At 42.4% G+C, this 23,788-nt stretch overlaps 1 protein-coding gene across 21 annotated transcripts in view; it reads left to right on the forward strand.

The window, feature by feature from the left end:
- The first annotated feature begins 1,893 nt into the window (after positions 1 to 1,893).
- LOC139380940 (muscleblind-like protein 2a) overlaps positions 1,894 to 23,788 on the forward strand; it is a 39,935-nt gene continuing 18,040 nt past the window's right edge. For 11 of the 21 annotated variants that reach the window (XR_011628487.1, XM_071124109.1, XM_071124110.1 and 8 more), the window contains exons 1-2: positions 1,919 to 2,085; positions 10,569 to 11,361. Coding sequence is in view for 19 of the 21 variants with exons in the window: in XM_071124109.1 (XP_070980210.1) it covers positions 11,188 to 11,361 (174 nt within the window). In the remaining 2 variants the exon portion in view is untranslated. Of the gene's footprint in view, positions 2,086 to 3,169; positions 3,378 to 10,568; positions 11,362 to 19,008; positions 19,226 to 23,788 lie in introns of those variants that run through there. The other 10 variants (XM_071124120.1, XM_071124123.1, XM_071124125.1 and 7 more) reach the window with 9 other exon arrangements.

Here is a 23,788-nt window from a genome sequence, read left to right on the forward strand (position 1 = left end):
CAAGCATTTCGCCACACTCGCATTAACATCTGCTAACCATGTGTATGTGACAAATACATTTGATTTGATTTAATTTAGCTATCGTGCTCAGAGACTGATCCAGTTTAATTTAGCTATCGTGCTCAGAGACTGACCCAGTTTAAATTAGCTATCCTTCTCAGAGACGGACTCTGTTTGATTTAGGCATTATTGACCGGTAGAAGGATGGCATGAATGAAATTTCATCGTAGTAGATGACTTTAGATGACAATTTGTATCATTTGACAGTGTGTTCTGCTGCCGTTTCGCCCCACCTCTGCTCGACAGTCACACGATTGGTGGGTTGTGGTGTGGCCAGGATAGCGAAGCTCAGTCAGCAGGCTTCCCCCACCACCAGTCTAACATTCCAGTCTGGTTATCTTTTTTTTCCTATGCCTAGAACAATACCGGCTCATCATTCCACACATACCACTTTCAATTTAGTGGAAGGAATGTGTTTGTCTCCATAAATACCTCCATAATCCCACATCTGACACTCAACAAACGACAGGGAAAACGTGGCAGGCGGTCTGTCAAAGGAGATTAAATAAATAACAAGAACGTCCTGTGACTTCCTGACTTAGAAATGGACCATCTGTGTGTAAATGTGTAAATGTAACAAGCAAGAGTCACACTAAATCAAGAGTCACACTAAATCGTCACAAGATATACTGTTCTTGGAGAAAATGTCACAGGATTATGCAGTGTTCTACCTTGTAGAGATTTCTATAAATGCAAAATGTTTGCTAATCGTGTGCATCATTAGTGTGTGATGTCCCCAAGACCGATGTTATGGTTGATACATTAGGTACAACTGCTGGTGTATGTCCTGCAGGCATGCATGTGTATCAGAGTGGCCACACAGGGCCTGAACATGATGTCAGTGGTAAAGTTCCGGGCTGATAGATTTCATTGACCACTTCTCCTGGGTTAACAAGTTCACAATACATACTGAACACTTCCTATAGCCATTGTAGCAGATGATTTCATTAGTTAAATTTGCCTGATCGAAACTCTTTAACACATCCTCTCTGAACACGTTTAGGTTTAGGCCTAGTTATTTGTTTGCTTCTAAACTGTCCTGATTTCAACAAGGTATAGATGGAAGTTGTATCATTGCCAATCTTCTTACTATACTATAGACAACATCCCATCAATCAACAAGGTGCAGCCTTTATCTTGTCCACAGCATTCTGCCCTGGTCATTCTGCTGTGGTGGCATTGTGGTGACCTTGAGTGTAATGCAGGGTCAGGAGGATGCTTGCTGTTCATTCCCTCAGGCTGTTGGTGAAAAAGAGCATCAGTAAGCATAGGATACGATTTCAACACAGATTCATATTTAATCAGAGTGAATTGTTTTTTTTTCTCATTAATTTCATAATGCCTCAATCTGTTTTGGGGCAGCTTTAAAAACATTTCATAGGCCAATTGTTTTATGTTCAATATCTAGCGTTGAATTATATCACTAACAGAAGAATAACAAAAAATAAAGTGTTTTCTTCCCAGAAAAAAAGGAGATGGATACTGGCTTGATTTTTTTTACAGAAATTCTTGAATTAAAAACCTGTAATAAACTAAAAACAAATAATCCCTGTATTTTCCTCTCGATTCCATTGCTGTTCCCTTGGTAACAAGCAAGCCCTTGCCCTTCTGGAGCCTCCTGACATTCGCTTGGAATGTACCATTATGGCTGCTGTGGGGAGATAGTAGATTCCCATTTCACTAATACTTTTGTTTGACCAAAAATAGGTTATTTGAAAGACAAACAATAACGTGACTTATCTGTTAAAACTTCTAAAAGATTCATATTTCTAACGAATCTTCCGATTTTAGTATGCATATTGGCATACTCTGCCAGAATGTTACCCTTCAAATAAATCAAACTGGCAGTCGTAGAGCGAGCTGTCAAATGCTTGTTGCTTGTGTCAAATCTGTGCTACAAAGTAACGAAGAGAAATCAAGTACCTGGTTGTTTTCCTGTTAAAGTGTTTATAGCTAGGTAATACGACAATAATTAAGTGGACCATTGAACAGCACCTTGTCCTCTTCACTTCACGTGATGACGAGGTAAGCAGGTAGAAATGCTAGCTTCACCTTGTCAGACATGTTGTCTTGCTAGCTCGCTAGCTCGCTATGCCTCCCCCCCAGACGTGTTGTGTCATGTATTGCAGGTTAGTAAAAGTGAGTTCCTAATAATAAAGTGTTATCCCTAAGAGACTAGCTAAATTCTAGTACAGAAGCTAGCATATTCTGCTTGTCATGTTAGCGCTGGCTAGCTATCAAAGTTCCAGCTACTGTACAGTAGCTAGCTAGCTGTGACGTGTGGTGGTAGCTCGTTCACTGACTTTGGTAGATAGCTTGTAGCCTATTTTCCTTGCTAGCTCATGATGAATACAGTAACGTTAGCTTCCAAGACTTCAGATACCGATACGTGTTGTTTATTGCCAGCTATACACTCGCATTACAAGTTCTTTGATGACGTCTCTTGGTTTTCGTCTTCAAAGTGTGTGTGTGGGGGGGGGACTTTAAATAGAGAGAAGTTTACGTTACAATAATTTTGCCAGTGTAAACATTTTTGCTTGTTCACCTTATGAGAAAGCACAGGATAAGCTAGTGGAGAAAGTGCTGTTATGTTAGAGTTGTTCTTGATTACACATCCAATATTTAGTTTAGTAAATTATTATATGTATTTATATGTAACAGTGAACAATAACGCTTCAAATCAAAGGATGAATTATAAGACATGGGTCTAGAGATCATCTGAGATAATCACAGGAGGTTGGTGGCGCCTTAATTGGGGAGGACTGGCTCGTGGTAATGGCTGGATCGGTGTCAGTGGAATGGTATCAAATACATCAAACACATGGTTTCCATGAGCTTGATGCCATTCCATTTGCGCCGTTCCAGACATTATAATGAGCCGTCCTCCCGTCAGCGGCGTCCATTGGTAATAATGCTTATCAACAGAGCATACAGGTTTGGCATCAGATCAGGGTCTGCAGCTAGCCTGGCTGTCAGTCTGAGCCTTGCAGACATTTTTTTTTGCACAGCAAGTCTGTTCCTGATATGCTATTGGCCAGAGTCTGCTGGGAGGGTCTTCCTGGAGGTTGGTGGGCAGGCAGGAAAAGGGGTGGCTGGAATTGTTTCAGCCAGAGAGTTAAGCAGACAGTCTTTTACTGCACTGTCGTGGAAAGAAAATCCCTGTCTAGGCATGGGCCTGAGCACACAGCACTGAGAGGGGAATGACAACTATTCACATGGTGATTATATTTAGGCAGAAAGTAATTAGGAGAAGTCAGACTTCTAACCCAGACGGTGGTGGATGCTAGAAAGACTGGAGAGCTCCAACACTGCATGAGGTGAGAGGATTGTTTCCCTGGCTGCTCCTGTTTTCCTGACTAGTTCATAAAGGAATTTGCTGCATTATGCTGCATACCATGCGGTGAGAGGGAGAGATAGAGGACTTCACTCGTAGAGATGGTTAGAATCTGCTTCTCTTGAAATGGCTGCTGCATATAATGGCTGTTTATCTCAAATGTTCAAATTTAGCTGGTCAGTGTGGGGAATTTACCTCTCCCATCCTGCCAGGAAAGAACAAGGTGCTCCCTTGATGCCTGCCTGCTCTGCAACTTCCTGTGGCGTTTCACTACTTACCCAGGCTCTGTCCTGTGTCTGACTGACTTCAAGTGTGTGTGTGCGTGTTTTTGTACAAGGTTTGTAGGAGTGTTAAGTACAGGGTTGTGGAGGACTGAGGGCCAACACATCTCATAAGCATGATTTATTCTCTCAGGCAACAGGTGTTAACCTGCCATCAAAGCAAACACAGACAGAATACACCAAGGAAAGTAACTGGAGAAGGACTGTCACAAATAGGGACATGTAAGGTTTACCTACTCTACATTCCCAATACAAAGTTGGTTGTAGGTTGGGCTGGTGTACAGTTTTTTTTCTAGGGCTGGGACCTCACGATACGATATTATCACGATTCTTGCGATTCCATACAGTATGCATTGCGATTCGATACTGCCATTTTATTGTAATTTGCTGTTCCAAACGCAGTGCTCTGTATATGTCTGCTGCAGAGAGACAAGTGAAAGTATGAGAAAATTAGTTTTGATGAGTCATGGGAATTAAAGTGCTGAAAACATGTTGGCTCACTTTAAAAATTAGATGGAGAACAAACTATAGGTTTAAAAATACCTGAGTTTTGGCGCAGTTACAGATGACTAGCGCTAGCTAACACTGCCTATCAAAACGAAGTATCGATATAATATCGTCCAATTATTTTGCGATATGTAGCTGAATCGATTCTTTCCCCATCACTAGTTTTCTCCTGTACTATAGGGTAATTATTTTTATCTTTTTTTATTGGAAGTTATTATTGTTGCGACTTTCAATTCTATTATTTGACAGCAGTGCTGGAATGACAACTTTTTTTATTTTCACTCAAAACCAGTTCTTCTAGGTTGTGCTATTTCAAACTGTTTTGGAAGCTAAGAAAATTACAGCATACACTATAGGAAGGGTTTATTTAATGTTGCATTAGTATGGTCTCCATGGTTACTGTAGATAAAGTAAGTACTGCTGATTCTCTCATACAGCAGTGTGATTGGAACCTTAGTAACAGTAAGACAATTCAAGTCACGCCAGTTCAGTTGGTAGTTAAGACTATTATAATATGAAGTTCATGCTCCTGCAGACTCAGTAAATAGCTACCTGCATTGTGCCTAGCTGAAAGCTGGATGGTTTACAATAGTAACCTCTGTAATTGTTAGGCCCTAGAGCCAGTTACTCATCTCAAACAGACATAACAGGATGCCAGAGTTCACACTGACCAAACTAGCCCATCAATCCATAGATAGGCCTAGACCTAGTTTCATTTGTATACACAGCGAATAATTGGACTCCATTAACAAATTTAATGAGAAATTTGCAAAGACCTGTCACATGTTATCAAACTAGAGTCAATCTTTTCATGAGATCAGTCTTTCAGTCTGTAGGACAGTAGGCTATTTTTAAGTGATGAAGTCATTATTTAAGGCTGTCGCTTAATTTGCATTTTACAGCTGCCTTTAGGGAATCCAGCTGCCTTTAGGGAATCCAGCTGTCTTTAGGGAATCCAGCTGTCTTTAGGGAATCCAGCTGCCTTTAGGGCATCCCGCCCGCTGCCTTTAGGGCATCCCGCCCGCTGCCTTTAGGGCATCCCGCCCGCTGCCTTTAGGGCATCCCGCCCGCTGCCTTTAGGGAATCCAGCTGCCTTTAGGGCATCCAGCTGCCTTTAGGGAATCCAGCTGTCTTTAGGGCATCCCGCCCGCTGCCTTTAGGGAATCCAGCTGCCTTTAGGGAATCCAGCTGTCTTTAGGGCATCCCACCCGCTGCCTTTAGGGCATCCCACCCGCTGCCTTTAGGGCATCCCACCCGCTGCCTTTAGGGAATCAAGCTGCCTTTAGGGAATCCAGCTGTCTTTAGGGCATCCAGCTGCCTTTAGGGCATCCCGCCCGCTGCCTTTAGGGAATCCAGCTGTCTTTAGGGAATCCAGCTGTCTTTAGGGCATCCAGCTGCCTTTAGGGAATCCAGCTATCTTTAGGGCATCCAGCTGCCTTTAGGGCATCCCGCCCGCTGCCTTTAGGGGACAAGTATAAACACTCAACCAGGAGCTGAACAGATCCAGGAGCTGAACAGAACCAGAACTACTGCAAAGCAGGATGAGCCAGGAGCAAAATAAGAGTCTCTCTCTCTCTCTCTCTCTCTCTCTCTCTCACTGACAACCTTCCAACTGAATTCACAAGTGTTGCAGTGCAGAGCCTCCCACACTGAAAATAAAGGTCAAACTATTCAGTGATACTGTTGCATTTCTGTATTTCCGTTTTGCACTGATATGTTTTGTTAATAACCGCAAAACCACACTCACTTTCTCAACAGTACAGAAAATACAGAAGACTTACCGTTTACAATAGAATAATACCTCTCACGAGAGATGCGCATGCCTACCTTCAGTTATTACTTACAAGCTATTTAAAGTTTCTTTAGAAAGAAACATATCACAATTACCCCAATTACATACATTTCTGTCTATGAATTAAATTGTCTTTTTTTTTCTCCGTGACTTGGTGTCCTACTTTTTTCCCCCAACCAGCGACAGCAGTTAGAATGTGAAGGATATTGTTTTGGCACTTTAATCATTTACTTCAATTGTAAGTAGCTTAGGTGTCAATTTATTTACCTTCAAACTTTCGTTCATGATGTAGCATAATATAATGCATTCAGTAGCCTACGCTCTGGCCATGCCCCCCAAAAAATTGTCTTATCAGAAATATCATGCTGACATTGAGGCTAACATTTCCAGGATGTAAACAAAATGTATATCGTTGCCTGTGACTATTAGACTCAGGCCCAGGGACCTTTACTCTTTTTGGGCTCCTCCTGGGGTACCCCCAGCTGCTCTGGCTCCCCCCAAGCATATTGATACATTTGACTTATTGGACTTGTCTGTTTGAATAGAAAAGCTGCCTGGAGATGGAGTGCACAGAATTAAAATGTCATAATTCAAAGTCTGAACACAGATTCAAGGTCAGAAGCATTAATCAGTCGAATATGTCACTCTGATTAGATGATGGCTGCTGTGTGTGAGGCTGGTGGCTGGGCTGTGGATTTATCACAGAAAACGCATGCACATCTCTTGTAATGTCAAAACAACATATCAGAGACAGGGATTTTTCTGCCATAGAAACCCTTAGGCGGATCCAAATTGTAGAACTGTTGTTTTTAAAAAATACATTTTCGGGAAGGAAAAACATTCAGTGTAAACCTAAATGACTAAAACCAGATGTTTTGTTGTTACAGCCTTATTCTAAAATTGATTAAATCATTTTTTCCCCCTTGTAAATCTACACACAACACCCTATAATGACAAGGCAAACACGGTTTTTTAGATTTGTTTGCAAATTTATAAAAAACCAAAACAAAACTGCAGTATCACATCTACATAAGTATTCAGACACTTAACTCAGTACTTTGTTGAAGCACCCTTGGCAGCGATTACAGCCTCGAGTCTTCTTCGGTATGACGTAACAAGCTTGGCACACCTGTATTTGTGGAGTTTCTCCCATTCTTCTCTGCAGATCCTCTCAAGTTCTGTCAGGTTGGATTGGGAGTGTCGCAGCCCAGCTATTTTCAGGTCTCTCCGTAGATGTCCAATCAGGTTCAAGTCCGTGCACTTGCTGGGCCACTCTAGGATATTCAGAGACTTGTCCCGAAGCCACTCCTGCGTTGTCTTGGCTGTGTGCTTAGGGTTGTTGTCCTGTTGGAAGGTGAACCTCCGCCCCAGTATGAGGCCCTGAGCACTCTGGAGCAGGTTTTCATCAAGGATCTCTCTGTACTTTGCTCTGTTAATCTTTCCCTCGATCCTGACTAGTCTCCCAGTCTCTGCCGCTGAAAAACATCCCCACAGCATGATGCTGCCACCACCATACTTCACCATATTGATGGTGCCAGTTTTCCTCCAGACGTGACTCCTGGCATTCATGCAAAATAGTTCAATCTTGGTTTCATCATACCAGAAAATGTTGTTTCTCATGGTCTGAGAGGCCTTTTGGCAAACTCCAAGCGGGCTTTTACTTTTTACTGAGGAGTGGCTTCTGTCGGGCCACTCTTCCATAAAGGCCTGATTGGTGGAGTGCTGCAGAGATGGTTTTCCTTCTTGAACGTTATCCCATCTCCACGTAGGAACTCTGGTCCTTGGTCACCTCCCTAACCAAGTCTCTTCTCCCCCGATTGCTCAGTTTGGTCGGAGAGGCCAACTCTAAGAAAAGTCTTGGTGGTTCCAAACTTCTTCAATTTAAGAATGATGGAGACCGATGTGTTCTTGGAACTTCAATGATGCAGAAATGTTTTGGTACCCTTCCCCAGATCTGTGCCTCGACACAATCCTGTCTCGGGGCTCTACAGACAATTTCGACTTCATGGCTTGGTTTTTGCTCTGACATGCGCTGTCAATTGTGGGACCTTATATAGACAGATGTGTGCCCTTCCAAGTCATGTCCAATCAATTGAATTTACCACAGGTGGACTCCAATCAAGTCGTAGAAACATCTCAAGGATGATCAATGGAAACAGGATGCAGCTGAGCTCAGTTTCGAGTCTCGTAGAAAAGGGTCTGAATACTAATGTAAGTAAGGTATTTCTGTTTTTATTTTTTATACCTTTGCAAACATGTCTAAAAACCTGTTTTTGCTTTGTCATTATGGGGTATTGTGTGTAGATTGATGAGGATTTTATTTTAATTTAATCAATTTTAGAATAAGGCTGTAATGTAACAAAACGTGGAAAAAGTCAAGGGGTCTGAATACTTTCCGAATGCACTGTATGTAGAAAAGATAATGGACCTATATAATTTTAAATTAATTAATCATTGAGAACTAATGTAACAGTACTCGTCTTGCGTTGTGTACAATCAGTCATCGACACGGAACTCCAACATGTAGCACCAGTCATGTAGCTTTACTCTGATAAGAACGACACAAAATTGCACGTCATGCAATGCACGTCTCACCATCCAACTCTGCACTCACGCACTGTACAAAATATATGAACCCCCCCACCAGACACAGTAAGTTGCTAGCTAATACTGGCGGGAATTCTCTACAACAAAATGCACAACAAATATTCTCCAAAAAAACGCTGCATCTTATCGAATAACATTTACAAACAATTTGATATAAATTGTACATTTAAATCATCACTTGAGAGTATAAAAATCACTTTTGATGTACAGTGCTTTGCAACCAACAACTTACCGCTGGTTTGGTGCTTGTTCACTGGGACGATTCTAACTGGAACATCCCCCCTCGTAAGCAAGCTACGCAAACCAGCCAATAAGATGCCATGTTGAGTAGGTGAAGGCAAAACAAACTCAAACCAAAAACCCATTGGCTTAACAATAAAGTGGCAAGGGGAATCACCAATATAACCCTGTTACACTAACAATCACCAAAATAAAAGCTAGACAGTCAGGGGAAGTTATACAGTATTGATTTTGGTATTAAGTTTGAGCAAAATAACACAAAATGCATTGAATTGCAGGAAATTATCTTTAAAATTGCAAAATTTTCTCTCAGTTCAATGGCAGAATATGTAGAATCCTTGGAAATGAGCTTTAAAACTGCAAAAATGTATCTCGGCTCATGACGAAAATCTGAGCTCACCATTCCTACATTATTCATTTCTCAACTCATAGATAAGCGTGAACTGCGCCATTTTAAACCCATAGTTTTTAGCAGCAGCATGGTTAAAGCATGTTACTGTTCTGCGATTAGCAGTGAGAGCATAGGGGAGAGGGGCTAAATGTGACACTGGTCAATTGTAGGGTAACTTGGGGATACAATCCCACTGCATTCTCTCGAAACAATTTTGGGGGAGTGACTTAAAAAATTGAGGGGGGGGGTGTTACCCTGGGTGGCGAGTTACCCTAACAGATAGGCCTACATTATATTCACTGTGTTTATGCAAGTTTTTTGGCACATAAAATTAATTAATAGGATAATAACTAGTTAAAATATCACATTTGGGATCTGGTTAATAGAGGTCGACCGATTATGATTTTTCAACGCCGATACCGATTATTGGAGGACCAAAAAAAGCCGATACCGAGTAATCGGTTCATTTTTATTTTATTTTATTTGTAATAATGACAATTACAACAATACTGAATGAACACTTATTTTAACTTAATATAATACATAAATAAAATCAATTTAGCCTCAAATAAATAATGAAACATGTTCAATTTGGTTTAAATAATGCAAAAACAAAGTGCTTGAAAAGAAAGTAAAAGTGCAATATGTGCCATGTAAGAAAGCTAAGGTTTAAGTTCCTTGCTCAGAACATGAGAACATATGAAAGCTGGTAATAACGGCAAAATCGGCATCCAAAAATACCGATTTCCGATTGTTAGAAAAACTCGAAATCGGCCCTAATTAATCGGCCATTACGATTAATCGGTCGACCTCTACTGGCTAATTATTAGCCCCGATAGGGTAAATGCAGATAGGCAACCCCATGCTTCAGCCTATTTATTTGTACTTTGCTGCATCAGTTGGGCTAAAGCTGATAACGTTTATTGCTAATAGCATACCTGATAATATGGACCATGCATAGGCTAAATACAGTGGTCCAATATGTTATAATAATTTTAACAATGTGTTATTGGGCTAATTTCTGGAGGTGGACATTCTATTTTAGATGGTATCAGCTTCCTTTTATTTTCATTCATTTTGTAGTATAATGTCCCTTTATAAAGTCAGCGGACAGAGCTTTTGAGTCCTTTCCCATACCTCCCATTTCCCATTTTTCCAGAGTTAACACTGTTATGCTGTACCCCACCCTGCTTTCACAACTGTAGCGTTGAGATTTTCTCAGTTTCATCAATCAAGAAAAGAGGCCATAGCAACTCAAGCAGCATAACATGAAGTAAGCCTAGAGTATAGCAATAACTATAGTATAATAAGAGCACTAATAGTATTTTAAACAAATAATTATTTTCTATCTTCCAGATCACCAACAGAAAGTGCTTTTCACAAAACATCTCCAACTTCAACCTGCTCTCTGGTCTAAATGTGCATGGGAAGCCAACCCTCCCTTCTAGGCCAGGTCTGAGCAGTGCCGGGATACTTCAGCTGCAAATCTTCAGCCGCCTCCAATTTATTTCTGAACAACTCCAGTGGCTAAGGTATCCCAAGGGGAAAGATTTACTGGAGGGGAGAACTACCAAAGCACAAATTGTGAGAAGTTGGCAAAGTCAATACCAGGCAAGTCTTCATTAATATTCTTTCAAGGAGCGCCATTGCCTCGACACACCATTAATGAGAGAGTCCTTGTCAGTGGAGGAGGATAGACACACTGTTGTGTCACAGAGCAAGCCCTCAACCCTTCCAGAGGTTTCCCATTGGTGCAAACTGATTGATGAGTGATTGCTCGTTGATCGATTAGCCTTCCTCCCAGCTGATGCAGTGAGTCCAGTCTGGTTGCTTCATATGATTTGTAAACTTTTCAAGCACTAATCAGACAGAGACAAAAGTTGTGAACTTTTTTTTAATGTGTTGCCGTTTTTTGAGTTAAGAGTCAACTCAACTGATACATTGGACTGGCAGCGGTCGATTGGAACCTCTTGACATGGCTCTCAATATATCTTCAGTAAGGGACACAAAATGGCTGACGTTGGAAGTGTGTCGGCAGTTTCAGAGAGGAACTTGCTCACGGAGTGATGAGGAATGCAAATTTGCACACCCACCAACGAGCTGCCAGGTTGAAAATGGAAGAGTTATTGCCTGCTTCGACTCGTTAAAGGTAAGGAATGTCATGCACCATTCTTCTGTTAGATTCATGACTCTGCTTTATGTGCCAGGAGACATATGTAGGAGCCTAAACAGATAATTACATTCTAAAGTGTTTACTGTAAGGAAATGGAGACAGAACCTGTACTGTACTGTTTATTCTAAGCAAATGTGGACATCCCACACTACTACGCCCCATGGGGTGCAGACTATAGCCTTGTGCTGACTTCCAGTGGGATACTGCATTCTCCCTCTCACCTGCTGCTGTGCTTGGCTGTCTGCTGCTGGGCCTGGCTGTCTGCTGCTGGGCCTGGCTGTCTGCGGGTGGGGCTGGCTGGCTGTTTGCGGGTGGGGCTGGCTGGCTGTTTGCGGGTGGGGCTGGCTGGCTGTCTGCGGGTGGGGCTGGCTGGCTGTCTGCGGGTGGGGCTGGCTGTCTGTCTGCGGGTGGGGCTGGCTGTCTGTCTGCGGGTGGGGCTGGCTGTCTGTCTGCGGGTGGGGCTGGCTGGCTGTCTGCGGGTGGGGCTGGCTGGCTGTCTGCGGGTGGGGCTGGCTGGCTGTCTGCGGGTGGGGCTGACTGGCTGTCTGCGGGTGGGGCTGGCTGTCTGCGGGTGGGGCTGGTTGTCTGCGGGTGGGGCTGGTTGCCTGTGGATGGGCCTGGCTTTCTGCGTCTGAGCCTGTGGCTGGGCTTCGATGTCTGCTGCCGGGCCTGGCTGTCTACGGCTTGACCTGCAGCTGGGCTTGACTGTCTGAGGATGGGGCTGACTGTCTGCGACTGTGCCTGCGGCTGGGCCCGGCTGTCTGCGGCTTGGCCTGGCTGTCTGCGAGTCAAGCCCAGCCACAGGCCGTCTGCGGATGCTGTGCCTGGCTGTCTGTGGGCCTGGCTGGGCCTGGCAGGCTGCTGGGCCTGGCTGTCTGCGGCTGGGGTTAATCCACAGAGAAGCTCACACTGCCACCGCAACACAATGCTGCCCACTGGATTATTCTGATGTTCAATCATCTCCTTACCTCCACTGGCCATTTTAAACACGCTGTGCCAGGGCAAAGGGCCTGGTCCCTATTGGTCAAGGCTGGTGCTCAGCCAACCATCAGCAGGAATTGCTACAAAGGACCTATTTTCCAAAATGCCTCTTTAGGTTTTAGTCCTTTTTTTTTAAGGGTTTAAAAGACGGAGATGGTGTTGCAAGTCACTTTTTCTTATTGCTATGGGTGGCAGGGCAGTGGTGGCTGCTGAGGGGAGGGCGGCTCATAATTATGTCCTGAGCAGAGTCAATGGAGTGGCATCAACCATGTCTTTGATGTGTTTGATACCATTCCATTGACTCCATTCCAGATATGTATTATGAGCCGTCCTCCCCTCAGCAGCCTCCACTGGTGGCAGGGAATTTAGGTGCTGACTAGTTGCCCAGCCATTAATCTTATAAAGAGTCACACTGTTGCCCAAGCTCATTCCAGAACAGTGTAGGCATTGAGCTGCTTGTCCTCCAATTCGTGTATACCTACCATCCAACTCATGTGACAGCCTACTTACTGGGCCCTCTGAGACTGGAGTCATCACATCACAAGGCTGGTGATAGAACCTTGGGGGAAGTCTACTCAGAACTTACAGATTTTTCATAACAGAGACTTGTGTGCATCTGAATTAAGTTTGAAGTGTAGGTGGACAAGGTTTTACGACTGGGTACAGTATATTGAGTGTACTACTCTCGTTCCCAAAATAAATCATTTTCTTAAAGCTGCAATATGTAACTTTTTGGATGATCTGAGCAAATTCACATAGAAATGTGTGTTGTAGATATGTCATTCTCATTGAAGGCAAGTCTAAGAAGTGGTAGATATGTTCTATGTGCTGTCTTTTACTTTTGGTTTTGTACACCAGCTGAAAATACAAGAGTTTTGGTTTAATTAAAATCTATTTCACAGTGGTTTAGATGGTACAATGATTCTCTACACTACACTTGCTTGTTTTGGCACAAACAGAATTTAAGAAAATTATTTTGAATTTTAGCAACCTTTAACTTTTTGTTGTTGTTGTTATTTATTCTGAAATATTGAGGTGTGCTAGCAAGGCTACATTAATGCCTTTAGCCAACAGGGTTAACATCCTCTCTTTCTCAACCCACCCACACTCTTCAATTCAGCCAGTATTGTCTGAATTGTTATGTCACCGTTGCTCTTCTAATGAGAGAGTATTCAGTTGTTGTTTTTTTGACGACACTTGAACTGATTTGAATTGACACTAGGCTAAATGTCATCACTTCTGGGTCCTATAATTTATTGATTTCCGGCTGAGGTTCAATTGAAGTAGGCTAATGATTCCTAATCATAATCATGATTTTGATTTGCTTGAACGACAATCCCTGACTATAATGGGGGATAAATCTTAGCCTAAAACGTGTCTGCACTATCTGCAGTGTTAAGAGAGATAGAGGATCTGTTGTTAGCCGATGGAAGGGGGATGGGAGGAGATTGGCTAGAAAATATACAAACGCCTCAGTCATGTGATGATGTCACTATTCTGTTGAATAGCCTGTTGTTAAAGAGAGTAACTTGAGTGTTGTCTGTTCCCGACACTTCCATTGGCTCAGCTTTGACTGTGGTTTCCACGGATTTAGCCTAGCCCACAATTCATATTGATGATAATAATAAATCATTTTGTCTGTGTTTTTATATTTGTGTTTTATATTTGACCTATTTCACGTGTAAATTGGAAATGTGTTTTTTGCATGTCCCAGCTTCCCCTGAGAGGTCCTCGTAGAGCGGTGTCATGGCCAGAGGCTCTTCCATTATTAATGGCAACTCTGGAGCAATTAGGGTTAAGTGCTTTGCTCAAGGGCACATGAACAGATTTTACACCTTGTCAGCTCGGGATTCGATCCAGTGACCTTTCTGTTACTTTCCCAATGGTCTATCTGCTCGCTACCTGTCGCTCGAGTTATGTATGCTTCAGTAAACTGAATGATAGGCAAGCCATAATGGCCCACGTTGACAGTTTGGATGTAATATCATAAGAAAAACCAATGTGTGTTGAGTTTGTAAATTTGATGATAGGCTTATTCCTTTATCCTCCCATAGCAAAAGTAATCTGATAAATTATTTTGGAGGTGAACCATTTTAATAAACACTGACTGGAGCTTAGGACTAACTCTGAACCACTGGTGAGTAAGCATCTCCTCTTATGGTTGTTACAAGGCTGCTCCCGTCCTGACTCTTCCCCTAACATGCTTAACTGCATGGGATTCCACTATCCCAGCAGAAATCCATGCATGACAGTAACTACCAGGGTTTTTTCTAGTTCAAAAAGGGGTGAAGGTGGTGGCAAAGGCGTGGCTGTGGGAGGGGCAAGGGGGCGTGGCATTGGGAGAAAATGTTGCTGTTTTAAAAGACATTTCCTGTAATTCTACATATTATTTAATGGAGCTGAATTTTTGTTGCAGTTTTAAAGCAAATTTCCTGCAATTCTATGCATTTTGCCATGGCAATGCTGTGTTATTTTGCTCAAACATAATATCAAAATCAATACTTCTAAGTTCTAGGGCTGGATTATACCAGTATCGCGATGCTCGCTCGTATCGTGGAATGAAAACAAAACACAAAGTGGATTTAAGTTTAGGAAAACAGCCCTGATGTTGGAAACAAACATCATTATATTGTCATCCTGAGTCAACATTTATTTATTTCCCAAGCTTATAGCAAACAATATTTTACATACAGCAGGTTTTTAAAGGTCAAAAAGAGTATGGTCAGCTTCATGTTTTTATTTTTGGCATGTAAAAATATATTTCGACAATGGTATCGTCACAGCCCTACTAATTTCATTGTTTTTGGCATTTCCAATTGTCCCCAAATGTCTTGCTTTTATTTAGGTGATAGTTAGTTCTCAAAGATTAAAACAAATATATATAGGTCCTTTTCTACATAGTTTATATCTGGTTTAAGTTTACATTGAAAGCTTTTTCCATTAAAAATACGTATTGGATTTGCTGTTTGTTTTGGTTATGTTTCAGAATATTTTGTGCCCAATAGAAATTAATGGTAAATAATGTATTGTATTATTTTGGAGTAACTTATTGTAAAAAAATAATATAATATGTTTCTAAACTCTTCTACATTGATGAGGATGCCACCATGATTATGGATAGTCCTGAATAAATAGTGAATAATTAAGAGTGAGAAAGTTACAGATGCACAAATATCATACACCCCAAAAATGCGAAACTCCCGTGTTATTGTAATGGTCAGAGGTTAGTTAGCATGTATTGGGGGTATAACACATTCCTTCGACCTCATGGCTTGGTTTTTGCTCTGACATGCATTGCCAACTGTGGAACCTTATATAGACAGATATGTGCCTTTCCAAATCATGTCCAATCAATAGAATTTACCACAGGTGGACTCCAGTCCAGTTGTAGAAACATTTGAAGGATGATCAATGGAAACAGGATGCACCTGAGCTCAATTTCGAGTCTCACAGCAATTCCAGGGGGTTGCCTGCCTCTTATCTGAATCAACAGGATGAGAAGCCATGCCTTTCTGACCTGATGATTTCCTCCCCAGAAACCGGGTTGGGAATCAGGCCTTGTTTCTCCCACTGCTCATAGCCTAACCCAACACTGCTGTGCTGGCTGGCTGGTTGCTGGGGGCTGGCTTGGTGGCTGGGGGCTGACTGGGGGCTGGCTGGGGGCTGGCTGGCTGCCTGGGGGCTGGCTATCAGTCATGATCTGACTGAGAGGAGCTGTTTACTGTGGGCTGGTCCCAGGAGACTGTGCTGAAGCTGGGTCGGAGGAAGCCCCTGAAGACTGAGCAGAGAAGGGAAAAGTGCTGCTCATGCCTGGAGCTAGCAGCCAGCCCCCAGCAAGCCAACCCCCAGCCAGCCAACGCACAGCAGTGTTGGGTTAGGCTGTGAGCAGTGGGAGGAACAAGGCCTGATGCCCAACCCTGTTTCTGGGGGGGGGGGGAATCAGCAGTGAGAAAGGCATGGCTTCTCATGCCTCAGATAAGAGGCAGGCAACCCCCTGGAATTGTAGTAGGGGGAAAACCAGTTTTTTATTTTTTATTTAGATGTTTGCTCATATATATATATATATATATATATATTTGCTATCAGACACAAAATATAGCTCTGGTGCATCCTGTTTCCATTGAACATCCTTGAGATGTTTCTGCAACTTGATTGGAGTCCACCTTTTGTAAATTCATTGATTGGACGTGATTTGGAAAGGAACACAAGGTCCCACAGTTGGCATGTCAGAGCAAATACCAAGACATGAGGTCGAAGGACTTGTCCGTAGAGCTTCGAAACAGGATTGTGTCGAGGCACAGATCTTGGGAAGGGTACCAAAAAAATTATGCAGCATTGAAGGTCCCCAAGAACACAGTGGCCTCCATCATTCTTAAATGGAAGAAGTTTGGAACCACCAAGACTTTTCCTAGAGCTGTCTGCCCTGCCAAACTGAGCAATCGGGGGAGAAGGGCCTTGGTCAGGGAGGTGACCAAGAACCAGATGGTCACTCTGACAGAGCTCCAGAGTTCTTCTGTAGAGATGGGATAATCTTCCATGAAGGACACTATCTCTGCAGCACTCCACCAATCAGGTCTTTATGGTAGAGTGGCCAGATGGAAGCCACTCCTCAGTAAAAGGCACATGACAGCCCACTTGGAGTTTGCCAAAAGGCACCTAAAGACTCTTACCATGAGAAACAAGATTCTCTGATCTGATGAAACCAAGATTGTACTCTTTGGCCTGAATGTCAAGCGTCACAGCTTGAGGAAACCTGGCACCATCCCTATCGTGAAGCATGGTGGTGGCAGCATCATGCTGTGGGGATTTTTTTCAGTGGCATTGACTGGAAGACTAGTCAGGATCAAGGTAAAGATGAGCAGAGCAAAGTACAGAGAGATCCTTGATGAAAACATGCTCCAGAGCGCTTAGGACCTTAGACTTCACCTTCCAACATGACAACGACCCCAAGCCCAAAGCCGAGACAACGCAGGAGTGGCTTCGGGACAAGTCTCTGAATGTCCTTGAGTGGCCCAGCCAGAGCCCGGACTTGAACCCCATCGAACTTCTCTGGAGAGACCTGAAAATAGCTGTGCTGCAATACTCCTCATCCAACCAGACAGAGCTTGAGAGGATCTGCCGAAAAGATTGGGAGATACAGGTGTGGCAAGCTTGTAGTGTCATACCCAAGAACACTCGAGGCTGTAATCACTGCAAAAGTGCTTCAACAAAGTACTGAGTAAAGGGTCTGAATACTTATGTAAATGTAATTTCAGTTAGGTTTTTAGACATTTTAATAAATGTCCAAAAAAATATTTTTGCTTTGTCATTATGGGGGATTGTGTGTAGATTGATGAGGAAAAATTATAATTCCTTCAATTTTAACATAAGGCTGTAACAAAATGTGGAAAAGGAGAAGGGGTCTGAATATTTTCGGAAAGTATTCGTACCATTGCCTTTTTCACATTTTGTTAGGTTACAGCCTTATTCTAAAACGTATTTAATTATTATTATTTTTTCTCATCAGTCTACATACAATACCCTAAAATGACAATGCAAATTTATAAAATAAAATGTACAGCACCAGTCAAGAGTTTGGACACACCTACTCATTCAAGGGTTTTTCTTGTAGAATAGTCGTGAAGATGTCAAAACTAGGAAATAACACATATTGAATCATGCAGTAACCAAAAAAGTGTTAAACAAATCATAATATATTTTATATATGATATTCTTCAAAGCAGCCACCCTTTGCCTTGATGGTAGCTTTGCACACTTTTGGCATTCTCTCAACCAGCTTCATGAGATTAGTCACCTGGAATGCATTCCAATTAACAGGTGTGCCTTGTTAAATGTTAATTTGTGTAATTTATTTCCTTCTTAATGCGTTTGAGTTAGTCAACTGTGTTGTGACAAGGCAGGGGGTATTCAGAAGATAGCCCTATTTGGTAAAAGCCAAGTCCGTATTATGGCAAGAACAGCTCAAATAAGCAGTGAAATGACAGTCATCATTACTTTAAGACATGAAGGTCAGTCAACCAGGAACATTTCAAGGACTTTGAAATTTTGTTCAAGTGCAGTCGTAAACACCATTAAGCGCTATGATGAAACTGGCTGTCATGAGGACAGCCACAGGAAAGGAAGACCCAGAGTTACCTCTGCTGCAGAGGATAAGTTCATTAGAGTTACCAGCCTCAGAAATAGCAGCCCAAACAAATGCTTCATAGAGTTCAAGTAACAGACACATGTCAACATCACATGTTCAGAGGAGACTGTGTGAATCAGGCCTTCATGGTCAAATTGCTGCAAAGAAACAACTACTAAAGGACACCAATAAGAAGAAGAGTTTTGCTTGGACCAAGAAACACGAGCTATGGACATTAGACCGCTGGAAATCTGTCTTTGGTCTGATGAGTCCACATTTGTAATGTTTGGTTCCAACCGCCGTGTCTTTGAGATGCAGAGTATGGGAATGGATGATCGCATGTGTAGTTCCCACCTTGAAGCATGGAGGAGGAGGTGTGATGGTGTTGGGGTGCTTTGCTGGTGACACTGTCTGATTTATTTAGGAACACTTAACTAGCATGGCTACCACAGTATTCTGCAGCGATACACCATCCCATCTGGTTTGCGCTTAGTCCCACTATCATTTGTTTTCAACAGGACAATGACCCAACACACCTCCAGGCTGTGCAAAGGCTATTTGACCAAGAAGGAGAGTGACAGAGTGCTGCATCAGATGACCTGGCCTCCACAATCCCTGACCTCAACCCAATTGAGATGGTTTGGGGTGATTTGGACCGCAGAGTGAAGGAAAAACAGTCATCAAGTGCTCCACTTATATGGGAACTCCTTCAAGACGGTTGGAAAAACATTCCAGGTGAAGCTGCTTGAGAGAATGCCAAGAGTGTGCAAAGCTGTCATCAAGGCAAAGGGTGGCTATTTTGAAGAGTCTAAAACAAATCAAAATATATTTTAGATTTAACACTTTTTTTGGTTACTACATGATTCCATATGTGTTATTTCATAGTTTTGATGTCTTCACTATTATTCTACAATGTAGAAAATAGTACAACTAAAGAAAAACCCTTGAATGAGTAGATGTGTTCAAAGTTTTGACCGGTACTGTAAGTATTCAGACCCTTTGCTATGAGACTCGAAATTGGGCTCAGGTACATCCTGTTTCCATTGATCATCCTTGAGATGTTTCTACAACTTGTCCACATACTTTTGTGTATATATAGTGTATGATGATGAGCTTATTGTGAAACTAGTTGCTCCAGTTGATGCAAAAGCAGTGAGTAGTAAACATTTAATTCAGTTGGATGGCTGCTTAAGTCGTTGTGCCTTGCCTAGGTTAGCTTAGCCTACAGGTTAGCTTAGCATACAGGTTAGCTTAGCCTACAGGTTAGCTTAGCCTACAGGTTAGCTTAGCCTTTAGATTTTTCATCCTACGCAAGCCTATTAGGTTGTACATGTGTTATTACCAGCTATAAACTGGGTGGTTCCAGCCCTGAATGCTGATTGGCTGACAGCCGGGGTATAAACATTTATTTTTACTGCTGTAATTACGTTGGTAACAAGTTTATAATAGCAATAAGGCACCTCGGGGGTTTGTGGTATATGGCCAATATACCATGGCTAAGGGCTGTGTCCAGGCACTCCGCGTTGCGTTGGGCATAATGACAGCCCTTAGCCGTGGTATATTAGCCATATACCACACCCCCTCGGGCCTTATTGCTTAACTATAGCACTCTGAACATTTAAAATGTAGGACATGCTTTCCTCAACTACTGTGTAGGTCACTACAGTTACCTTCCAACACAACAGGATGTAGCCTAAGCTAAACCCTGCCATCTGACCAACAGAATGGAGTCCTTTACTGTTTCTGTATCATTGTGCTGACAGCTATATTGAACGTAGCAGCCAGATTATTAATGGAACATCCATTCCATGCCTCTTGAATGGATGTCAATTTAGCTAGCTGTGAAGTGTGAACTGAATCTAGGCCTAATTTTCTCCTGACACATTGGGGGGGGGGGGGGGGGAGTGAGATTAGAGGACTTTAGGTGGTTTAAACTAGGCTGACACCAGAATGACTGACTATTCTTTTGCTGGAATGTGATGAGAAACGCCAATTTTTATTCTGCGCTGGGCATGGGACTAAAGCTGAAAGCCTTATTACAATGTCTCTGCTCAGAATCACTTTTAATCCCCATTAACCTGCATCCCAACCAGGACTGAGGAGCAAATATTAATTGTGTATTTTGTGCTCAGGCTGCTCCTTCAGCTTTTCGGGCTGTCTTGTTTTATTGCATGGTGTTTAACATTCAGTGTGTGGGTGGGGTGGCCAGCGCAGTACAGCACGCTGTTATACTGAGATTAGTCTGATTTGTCTGCTCCACGTCTGCTGCCTTCCTAGTGAAAATGTATGCACAGAGCTGCCACCAGATACAGTACATCACAAAAATGGCTCTTGTGTTTCATGGGCTTGTACTTTTAGCGCCTGGTAGATCATATATTGTGAAGCCTGTTTTTAGATGTGGTGGGTTTACGCCAAGGGAAAAATAAAACCTCTGTTACTCTGAGTGATATCTCCTCCAAATAGCCTAGCAATTGTGGAAGTCAGCTATTCGGCTCATACTCTGTAATCTAAGACTATGGGTGATATGACAAATTGATAATCAATCTGTAAATTGATCACTGAACATCTGCCCCATATTGAAAGTGACCTTCTTTGACATTAGGATGGATGAAACATAATTTAATTCTAATCTCAGAATTATACATTATTAAAAGCCAGTGTAGCCTAAATCCTGTTCTGTCAATACAAGATTTTTAACGTTTGTTCTAGAACAGCAGTGCACTGAGGGCTAGCCAAGGACACCAGAGGGGTGGACCAGGGGTTGACAGAGTCCACTTGTGAAAGGGAAGGGAACTCCACCAATGCTTAACATTTCACACTAGGAACAAAGCTGTCACAGATCTACAGTACATTCGTTTTTTTTTTCCACCCCTTTCCTCTCAGCAGTCAGCACCTGCTTCACCTTCTTTTCAGAAGTAGGCTAAAGCAAATTGAGGCGCCTGTGCATCACCCAAAACACCCAGTGTTTTGACAGCAGTTGAGACTGCCAAGTCCCCATAAGACCATGCCGAGTTCTCATAAAACCACACCGGTCCCCCATAATCCCGCGCCGGTCCCCCATAAGACTGCCCCGTGCCCCCATAAGACCATGCTGTGCCCTCATAAGACTGTACTCTCCCTTTTAATGTGCATCTTCACAAGGTCCTTTGCTGTTGTTTTGGGATTGATTTGCATTTTTCGCACCAAAGTACGTTCATCTCTAGGAGACAGAACGCGTCTCCTTCCTGAGCTGTATGACGGCTGCGTGGTCCCATGGTGTTTATACTTTTGTTTGTACAGATGAACGTGGTACCTTCAGGCGTTTGGAAATTGGTTCAACCTTGGGAGGAGACTTGTGGAGATGTACCATTTTTATCTGAGGTCCTGACTGATTTCTTTTGATTTACCCATGATGTGTATGTAAACTTCTGACCCACTGGAATTGTGATCCAGTGAATTATAAGTGAAATAATCTGTCTGTAAACAATTGTTGGAAAAAGTTATTGTGTCATGCACAAAGTAGATGTCCTAACCGACTTGCCAAAACTATAGTTTGTTAACAAGAAATGTGTGTAGTGGTTGAAAAACGAGTTTTAACGACTCCGACCTAAGTGTATGTAAACCTCCGACTTCAACTGTATACCTGGAGCTGTGCCAGGCCTGCCAGGTCTGTTGACTAATTCAGCTGTAAGGCATAGAATTCACTGGCTTGTATGCCAAGCAGTAATTCTTTCAATATATCTCCTGCCATGTCACTGATGCGTCGTGAAAAAGTGTTGCTTGATGAAGACATTGTCTGTATAGTTTTTGGGCCTTTTCCGCCAGCATTGTCTCAGCCATATCCGTGACGGCAGGAAGAATTAAGTCATCCACAATAGTATGGGGCTTGCCTGTCCTAGCCACTCGGTAGCTCACAATATAAGACGCTTCTAGCCCCTTCTTGTTATTGGTATCTTTTGCTTTTATACATGTCTTACTACTCAAAAGTCATCTTAATTCTCGCTCAAAATGCTCCTGTGGCTTATTTTTCAAATTGCCATGTTTTATTTCTAAATGTCTAGGCACGAGTTAAGGTTTCATCGAGTTCTGAGAGAACTTTTGGCCGGTAGCATATGTGCAAAAGTATTAGAACAGCTAGTCATTCAAGGGATTTTCTTTATTTTTACTATTTTCTACATTCTAGAATAATAGTGAAGGCATTAACACCATGAAATAACACACATGGAATCATGTAGTAACCAAAAAAAGAGTTAAACAAATCAAAATACATTTTATATTTGAGATTCTTAAAATAGCCACCCTTTGCCTGCCTTGATAGATTTGTACACTCTTGGCATTATCTTAACCAGCTTCATGAGGTAGTCACCTGGAATGCATTTGTATTAACAGGTATGCCTTCTTAAAAGTTAATTTAGATAGCCCTATTTGGTGAAAGACCCAGTCCATATTATGGCAATTCAGCTCAAATAAGCAAAGAGAATCAGGCCTTCATGGTCGAATTGCTGCTAAGAAACCACTACTAAAGGACACCATTAAAAGAAGAGACTTGTTTTGGCCAAGAAACACGAGCAATGGTCATTAGACCGGTGGGAATTTGTCCTTTGGTCTGGAGTCCAAAATGGAGATTTTTGGTTCCAACCTCCGTGTCTTTGTGAGACGGATGATCTCAGCATGTGTATTTCCCACTGTAAAGCAAGGAGGAGGAGGTTTTATGGTGTGGGGGTGCTTCGCTGGTGACACTGTCTGTGATTTATTTAGAATTCACGGCACACTTAACCAGTATGGCTACCACAGCGTTCTGCAGCGATACGCCATCTCATCTGGTTTGGGCTAAGTGGGACAATTATTTGTTTTTCAACAGGACAATGACAAAACACACCTCCAGGCTGTGTAAGAGATATTTTACCAAGAAGGAGAGTGAAGGAGTGCTGCATCAGATGACCTGGCCTCCACAATCCCCCGACCTCAAACAAATTGAGAGGGTTCGGGGTGAGTCACCCGCAGAGTGAAGAAAAAGTAGCCAACACGTGCTCAGTATATGTGGGAACTCCTTCAAGTCTGTTGGAAAAGCATTCCAGGTGAAGTTGGTTGAGAGAATGCCAAGAGTGTGCAAAGCTGTCATTAAGGCAAAGGGTGGCTATTTGAAGAATCTCAAATATAAAATATATTTTGAATTGTTTAACCTTTCTAGCGCAGTTCTGCTAGCGACCCACCTCGACAACATCCGGTGAAATTGCAGAGCGCCAAACTACAGAAATATAAATATTTAACATTCATATAAATACAAGTGTAATACATCAAAATAAAGCTTAACACTTT

This window comes from Oncorhynchus clarkii, chromosome 22 (genome assembly GCF_045791955.1).
Source record: "Oncorhynchus clarkii lewisi isolate Uvic-CL-2024 chromosome 22, UVic_Ocla_1.0, whole genome shotgun sequence".
In the NCBI taxonomy this organism is placed as follows: domain Eukaryota; kingdom Metazoa; phylum Chordata; class Actinopteri; order Salmoniformes; family Salmonidae; genus Oncorhynchus; species Oncorhynchus clarkii.